Genomic DNA, 8,365 nt, shown 5'->3' on the forward strand with positions numbered 1-8,365 from the left:
CTTTTTATTCTGTGCCAGGGAGTGGGATCAATAGGAATCAGGAGGTAGGATGACATCCAGGGGAGGCTGAGGGTTATCCAGAAAATGGGAGTAATTTTGTAACATGCTTCAGAATATGGTTGGTTTAAAAATTGCTCTGCTACAGTCTCTGTTGGAAGGAGGAACAGAGGTGTAATTAGAAGAAAGGTGCTGTCTTTTGTTTCTCTTTTTTCTTTTTTAAGGAGATTACGGTGTGCTTTTGGAAGTAAAATACAAATTTATTATACTTCAGTTGCGTGTAACACCAAACAGCCACAGAAGCGAAGCACAGCATCTCTGACACCAGAGAAGAAAATTGTCCCAGAACGCTTCCTATAGTTGTTCTTGTTTAGTACTTGTGGTGCCAAAAATAGAGTTTGTTGGGATGTATTATGCCAGGGATCCCCTTGCAAAGAACTCTTCCTCTTTTTTATTTCCTCTCTGTAAGCTTATTCAGTGGTTAGTAAATGATCCTTTTCTTTGTAGTGATGGTCAAATTAATCCTTCAGTTTAGAACTAAATAGCTATCAGGGATCTAATTTTTCAATTCAGGCTTGGAAGAAGGCAAAGAAGTTGCTCTGGTGGAGATTTCAGGTATAATATAGGAGACAGTTGAAGTACCATCTGTGCAATAAGAAATTAATCAGCCCTGTCAAAGAAAAGAATGAGTAATTTGACTTGTATTTACAGATTGAGCCTTCCAGTCATCCTGCCATGAGGATGTGGAAGAAAGCAGGTTCTCACTTGTCTAAGAATTACAGAACTAACCAAGAGGGGATTTCATTATCCCATCCTTTCTTGTACCACTTTATACCATTAATGGTGTAAGAAAATGAGGGCTTTAGGATAAATTAAAATGTGTGTGTAAGAGAAAAGGAAAACAAGCTTTTAAAAATCTATTTCCTGACTACTGCATAGCTCTAGCTCAGGTTTCATTGTAGGTTTATCCTTTTCCTACCTGTATAATACTCTGAAGCTTTCAGTCTGAGGAAACTCCACTGATACCCTGAGCTTTGTTAACTCATGTCAATGATTGCAGATATGTAATTGTTTTAATATGTAAGAGTCCAGAGGAATGGTTTGGACTGCCACATCTGAAAATCAGGCTCTCCTAAGTATCGTTCTAAAATCTATGATATGAAATAGTTCTACAGAATCATTCTTTTCTGTGCCATGGGGTTTTAAAATGTAGTTTAAAAAACCTCAGTTGTCTTGGTCACTGAGGTTTGTAATTCCTCACATCTAAGAGCAGCATTTGGTGTGGTAAGTTGTGACAAAGTTGTGATTGTTTGACCCCAGCTGGCAACTGGACCACACAGGGCTTGTTCACTTCCCTGGGGCAAGGGGCAGGAGGGTTGGAACAAAGACAAAACTCTTGGGTTGCAATAAGAACATTTTAATAATTGAAATAAAGTACACTATAATAATAGAAGTAGTAGTAATAATGATGAAAAGGGAGATAAAAAGAGAGGGGAGAGTACAGTGCAGGCAGAGGAGTGACCCCAGTGCAGTCCCTCAGCACCCACCCACTGATGCCCAGCCCGTCCCCAGCTGCCATCGGCCCCTCTTGGCCAACTGCCCCAGTTCTCACCCTGGGCACGACATCCCCTGGTGTGGAATCTCCAGTGCCCAGGGGATCAGCTGGCCTGGCCATGCTCCATCCCAGCTTCTGGTGCAGCTCCTCGCTGGCAGAGCCTGGGACACTGCAGAGTCCTTGGCTGGGGTAAGCTCTGCTCAGCAACAGCTGAAACATCAGTGTGTTATCAAAACGAGTCTGTACTGAATCCAAAAACAGCCCTGGCCAGGCTGCTGGGAGGAAAAATAACTGTCCCTGGCAGCAGGACACTGGCATCTACCAGAGGCTTTGCTCTCAGTCTGAGCAGCAGTGACACCACTGATAATTTGTTCTCCCATCAGAATATTTGGGGACTCAGGGTCTCTGTGACTTTGGGTGAAAAGAGTAACCACAGCCCAAGGTATCAGGAAGGCTGTTCCCATGTGCTTATTGAAGCATTTACTGTTTGCTACTCAAACACCTTCATACAGTAATAAATGTTTGAGTCAAATCTTGCTTTTTGTTTTTAAGGTTGGGGTTTTTTTCCTGCAGAAACTGATAACTGCTGTGATCAGTTTTATTTGCTACTTTATTAGTCACGAGCTTCTGTTGAGGCTTGGTGCCACATGTGTGTCTGCTCTTTGGTTTTTGTTTTTTAAATTACAGGTTGAAGAAAATCTTGCTTAAGCACGTTTAATCTGTCTCTTAAATCGGAGTGTCAACTTATTTCTTACAGTAGCTATAGGTGCAGCCTCTGTGTTGTTCTTGTTGGGGTATTGTGCTTTCAGCCTTGTTCTCAAAAAAATGAAGCTTATGCAATGAGGCTGCTGATGTACAGCCTAACAGCTTTTAAACCAAGTTGGATAAAGAGGGAAAGTTCTCATGGAAGTTAAGTTCCCACAACATACATGGAGATTTTTTTGGTGTGGTTAGCATAGAAATTTTTCATGTCTCTTCTTCAAAACACGTCATTAAAATGCAAGAGAAATATTGTCCTGCCACTGAAGTAACTGAGTGATGGACAAAAGATAATTCAGTATTTTCTACCTAAACTCCTATAAGATCATTGGATTTTCATGCTGTTGGGTGTATCTGCAAATGGTAGATCTGAAAATATTCTGAAGAGACAAATTCTTGAAGAGACAAAAGTTAGAATGAAAGTGACTTTACCTGAGGGGCCAACTTCATGCTTCAGTAAGGAGAGAGAGGACTGCTCCAAGGGAAAAGCTTTATTCCTCCTGGAATTCCATCAGAAAGACATGGGACAGTCTCTTACACAACAGTTTACAATATGAAAATCATAACATTTTGGGAACATGCTATTTGAATTTTTGGTGTAATAAAGTCATGAATTGTTTTACAGGTTAGAGAAGATACAACAAGAGATGATAAGGAACTTCATTTGTACTGCTTAGTGTACATGACATGAGGTTTCTGGAGCTCTGTTAAAATAGTCATCCATGGTAAAACAATGTTATAAGTAGTAATTTAGTAGCATTTTGACAGTTACTAAAGAAAAAAGAACAAACAATAGAAATAGTCTTTAACATTTTGATGATCTCAAATATTATCAGCTGATCTGTGCTGTTAAGATCTTTAGTAAGATACAGATATTTCCATCCCCAGTCAAATCCAGCCTTTAGCTTTGCCAGTGTGCAGAAGTCACTGAAGTGTTTCTAATGTTTTGTTGTTTTGTATCAGAGAGAGGAATGTTTATAGTGAGTTTGCCCAATGTCTTCCTCTCAGTCAGATTGTTAAATTGTAGTTCCCAGCACCTTCCCTTTAACAAAACTTAAAACTTTTGAATTTAGTAAATATCTAGTGAGTACTTACTAATACTTTACATGTTTTTAAGGGTAAGGTTATGTACTACCAATACATTTCATGCTTCCAATGGCAGGTTTTGAGAGCTGATAAGCTTTATTCAGAGTTATTACATAAGCATAACATAATTTTTCAGAAACTCACAGGCATTTTAAATGCTACTGCTCAGCATAGGGAGCACTGAACTGAAATCAGCTGCTGCTGTGTCTGTGTCAGCTGTTTGGGTGAAAAACTTACAGGAGCACTGAGCTAATGTCTCTCTTTTTATCAATATTGAGTATTAAATGTGGCATCAAATAATGACCTAGATACTTGAGCCATTTAGCCATAGCAAGGACTTTGGGCTATTTGTCTGTCCTCAAAATTGGTTGTTCCTGCTAAAGTTGGAAGAAGTGAACCAGGAGCTGGGGCTTGCTGTAACTCCAAAGCTTGGAGATGGCTTTTTGTGTGCACAGAGGGATGGATCAGTCCTGTCCTCACTGAGATAAACTTGTGCTTTGTGGAGACAGGCATGGGCCCTCAGTTTTTAATTAGTTTTTCCTATATTTCTTAAATACCACTGCTGTTCTTCCTATTACTTGTGGCTGGCGTAGAAAAATGTGCAGGACTGTGAGCTGTATGCGTTGTAAGTAGAATTCACGTGCTAACAGTACAACAATTTTTATATCTTTATTTGTTACAAGTGAGTCAGCAAAGACAGCCTTTTCTAAGTGGGATGAGTGTTACTGACATTGATTTACAGCTGACTGAAGAGGAGAGGGAGGCAGTGAGGACTCTGGCTCTAATTATTCGACATCTGGCTCATCCGTGCCGTTTCCCAGCGCCGGGAGCTCCCTCTCAGGTAGCAGCCCGTACTCATTTAGGAAAGCCTCCACATCCACAGCAAAGAACTCCTCATTGAACTGTTCAGAAACACTAATGAAATTGCTCAGGAGCTCCCCGGCCTTGTAGACCAGCAGGGAGGGCAGCACCTCGCTGGAGAAGCGATCCCCGGCGCCCGTGCTGGAGGCCTTGATCTTGCAGAACTTGACGGTGGGGTACTCGGCCGCCAGGCAGGTCAGGCTGCTGTTGAGGGCCTCGCAGCCCTTGACGCCGTCCTCGTAAATGTGCACGATGACCGTGGTGGTTTTGTGCTCCTTCTCCACGGCCTCCAGGAACTGTTCCCCGTTCTGCAGCTCGCACAGGAAGCCGAACTTGGGCCCGAAGCTGAGCCGCTGGTGCATGTCCTGCATGCAGCGCTTGCGGTACTGCTGGAGGCAGCTCTCGTCCTCCTGCGCGGCGTGGATCAGCTCGTACTCCTGCATGCTCATCTGGGGAGCCAGAGAGGGAGGTTAGGGACTGGGGACCCCTCGGAGCTGGAATGGGGACAGACCCACCCGTTGTGGAGAGCACCAAAAGCTGGGCCAGAGGACCCGTGGCTCCCTGCAGTGACTCCAGGAGGTCTTGTTGAGAGACAGGTGAAGAAGGTCCTGGCTCAACACTTGCCTGTCACCATGGTGGGACTGAAGGCAGTGGCCACATCAGGCAAAAACTTATGGATTTCTCAGAGTTAGTGGAAATTTCGCCAGTAATGGGGCAGGTTTAATTCCTGTCTTACTGGGGGTTTGGTTCCCCCATGTTTCAGAATTAGTAAATGGTCATGAGTGATGTTCAAGCTCAGAGCTCTATCCTGACTAATATGTTTTTAAACCTGGTAAAATTTTTCCATTGCATTAACCAAGGATAGAGCGTTGTGGCAAGGAAGGGAGAAAGAAAGGTCAAGCTGTGCTGTGGTAGATGTGAAATACACTGCTTGCTTTACTGAAATTACCCTTTCCTTGAGAGAGGAGTGGATAAAGAGAATCACAGAGCCACTAATTAAGGGTTGGAAAAGGCCTCTGAGACCATCAAGTCCAACCATTAACCCAGCACTGTCAAATCCACGTCTAACCCATGCTGCTGAGCACCACATTCCTATTTTTTGGATTCCTTCAGGAATGGTGATGCCATCAATGCCTGGGCAGCCCCCTCCAATGTTTGACCATCCTTATGGGGAAGAATTTTTCCTGACATCCAGTCTAATCCTCCCCTGGAACAACTTGTGGCCGTTCCCTCTCCTCCTGTCCCTGTTCCTGGGAGCAGTGCCCTATTCCCCTGGCTGTCCCCTCCTGTCAGGAGCTGTGCAGAGCCACAAGGTCCCCCCTGAGCCTCCTTTTCTCCAGGCTGAGCCCCTTTCCCAGCTCTCTCAGCTGCTCCTGGTGCTCCAGACCCCTCCTCAGCTCCACTGTTTTGCACATGTGTTCTGTCTGCATTTTGAGAGTTAAGTTACACAGAAACTGAGTAGAAAATTCAAGATTTTCTACCTTCTAACAGGCATGTTTTATATAGAGCCAAGTTAATTCCTTTCGTGTCTCTTACCTTACGGCAGAATCTCTCTCTGGTGTCTTTATCATCTCTGCTGAAAGATCTGTGTGGTGAAGACATTTGTCTAAGCATTTCCTTCTTACTCAGGGGTAAGGAGTCTCCATCTTCGCTCTCTAATTTGAACTTCCTCCAGTCGTTGATCACACCTTTGGGCCCTAGAGAGATGAAGCTGGGTGAGAAAGTGGCTGCAACAAGAGGTTTCCTGAGAAGTTTATATCCTTTGCTGGTTTGTTCTTCTGTGCCTCAGTTTACCTGCCCCTCCTCCTTCCAAAGCACTCTGCAAGAGTGCTGAGAACCAGAGCTTTTGGATCAATGTCTCCCAAAAGGAAAGAAAGAAATAAAGAGGGTTTTTCCCACCTGGATAACTTTGGTGATCTGGTTCCCATCAGGATGCTTTGGAAGGATTTTGGTGAACCACATGAGCAGTTAACATGGATGTTGATGTTGAAACATGATAAAACTGCTGTGTTGGCCAAAGGTGGTATTTTGTAGACAAATATTTGATTTCTTTATAAGCAGGGTATTTAAATATTAATATAATTATTTAATAAAATTTAAATATTAAATGTGCATAAGCACTTGGAATAAAACTAAGAATGCAGGACGTTTGAGATTATTTTTAAAAACCTCAAACAGTACCTGTTGCACTGGAGAAGTAACCCATAAGGCAAATGATAATTCTGATTGTAATATAGATCTTGGTCTTTGGAGCTGCTTGATTAAACTGCTCAAGTTTTGAAATTGGGGAAAAAAAATCAAAATTGCAGTGCTTTTTCTCAAAATGAAAAAATTAATCTACATCTTAGATTATAAAGCAAAAACAAACAGTATTTCAGTGTTTTCAGAGGTGAAGTTTCCTAAGAAAAATTTAGAAAAGGCTGGGTAAGCAGTTCTCATTTTCTCAAGGAAGATGTGATGAAAGTGAGATGTAGTGTATGTGTACATACATACAGACAGACAGACAGACATATATATATATATATATATATATGTATTTTTCATACATTTGGATTGGAAGGGACCTTAAAGCTTATGTCATTCCCCTGCCATGGGCAGGGACACCTTCACCAGTTCTGTTGCTCAGAGCCCCATCCAACCCGTGTATATATCATAATCTTGGCCAACAGCAGCGAGGCTGGTTGGGAAAGAACCCCAGAGTTATTACAAGAACTGCATTCATTGTAGCTCCAAGGAAAAAAAAGCCCTTGGAGCAGAGGGAGGGCATGATTGGCATCCTGTTACCTGCCAGTGGAATGGAGGAGCTGTAGAGCTGAACACAATGTCAGTACTTATAAAAATCCTGGTGACTGAGCACTGGATTAAAAAGAATGATGGTTTTGAGGGAGGGCTCTTTTAAACCTTCTAAATGCTATGCTGTGTTTGCCACAAGGGGCATTTTTAGCACCAAGCCTTCTTCTGTAAGAAGAAAAAATTAATTTTGCCTTTCTAGTGAAACACTGTCATATAATTCTAAGGTGGGAGTGTGGGGTTTGTGCCTCTTTTGTTGTCTTCTCTCCTTCTCTGGAGAGCAAAGTGAAGCAATAAACCACGAAGAGTGAGGCAATAAATCAACAGGAGCCATGCTGGGCTTGTCAAGTGTCCTGCTTTTGCCCTTTGCTTCAGGTTTGAGGAGGAGCAGCACAACCTTTGGTGTTACCTGCCCTCCATGGGGGCTGTCACTTGCCCCAGAATACCTTCTCTTTGCCTTTGGTACCTGTGTTTGTGTGCAAGAGGTTTGGCCACTGGAGCAACTGGAATTCTGGGCTTCCCCAGTGAACACTGACAGTTTAACTTCTTTTTGGGGAAAAACCCCCAGTTAGTTTCCTTGCCTGTGTGTGTTGCCTGTCCTTCAAAGTCTTCTTCCAAGCTGGTGTTGGTATTTTCTTCCATTTCAGTGGCTGGAGTAGAGATGCTGCAAGTCCCAAAGGGAAAACAGTTAATGACAGGATAGCAAAAGGGATAAGCTTGCAGCAGGTACAGCACAGTGTGTAATTTCCTATAGCTGGTGAGTATCAGTGAAGATCCAAATACACATGGTAATTATGGAGCTTGTCATTGACCCACAGAAAGCAATTGGGATATATGTCAGTCTCCTTAAAAATGTGTTAGGCCAGATTCTCAGGTGAGCGTTCCTTCATTGGGCTGTTCCTTCCCAGTCACTGGAGAATATCTGGGACATGGTCATGGGAAATAGTGAATGTACAACTTCCTGCAGTGAAAATCTGCACTGAGTATTTTATTACTTTTTTTTTTTTTTTTTTTTTTTTAATCCCTCTGGCAACTGGGACCCAATGAATTTTCCAAGTGCTGTTAAGTATTTATTTTTAAGGGTTGCCCAAATTGCTCCTTTCACATACTGAAAATAGAGCCAAATATTTGAACCTGTTGGGCAAGAGACCTCTGAACATCCTGGAGCTGGTTGGGCCATGTTCATTGCAAAATAGCAAACTGATGGTGGTTATAAATCAAAATCACTTTCTTGTTCCACCCTTTCCATAAACCAGACAACCCAAAGAGCCAGATGACACTCTCAGGGCACTGTGATTCACCAGCACCCTTTTTGTC

At 42.7% G+C, this 8,365-nt stretch overlaps 1 protein-coding gene across 1 annotated transcript; it reads right to left on the minus strand.

The window, feature by feature from the left end:
• Positions 1–4,166: 4,166 nt before the first annotated feature.
• PDC (phosducin) lies at positions 4,167–7,690 on the minus strand. Its single transcript, XM_063406843.1, has 3 exons — positions 7,630–7,690; positions 5,795–5,955; positions 4,167–4,707 (listed from the first exon to the last, which is right to left on the minus strand). Exons 1-3 carry the CDS (start codon positions 7,688–7,690, stop codon positions 4,183–4,185), a joined length of 747 nt encoding a protein of 248 aa, XP_063262913.1. The 3' UTR covers positions 4,167–4,182.
• Positions 7,691–8,365: the final 675 nt, after the last annotated feature.

This window comes from Prinia subflava, chromosome 10, assembly GCF_021018805.1.
Source record: "Prinia subflava isolate CZ2003 ecotype Zambia chromosome 10, Cam_Psub_1.2, whole genome shotgun sequence".
NCBI lineage: Eukaryota > Metazoa > Chordata > Aves > Passeriformes > Cisticolidae > Prinia > Prinia subflava.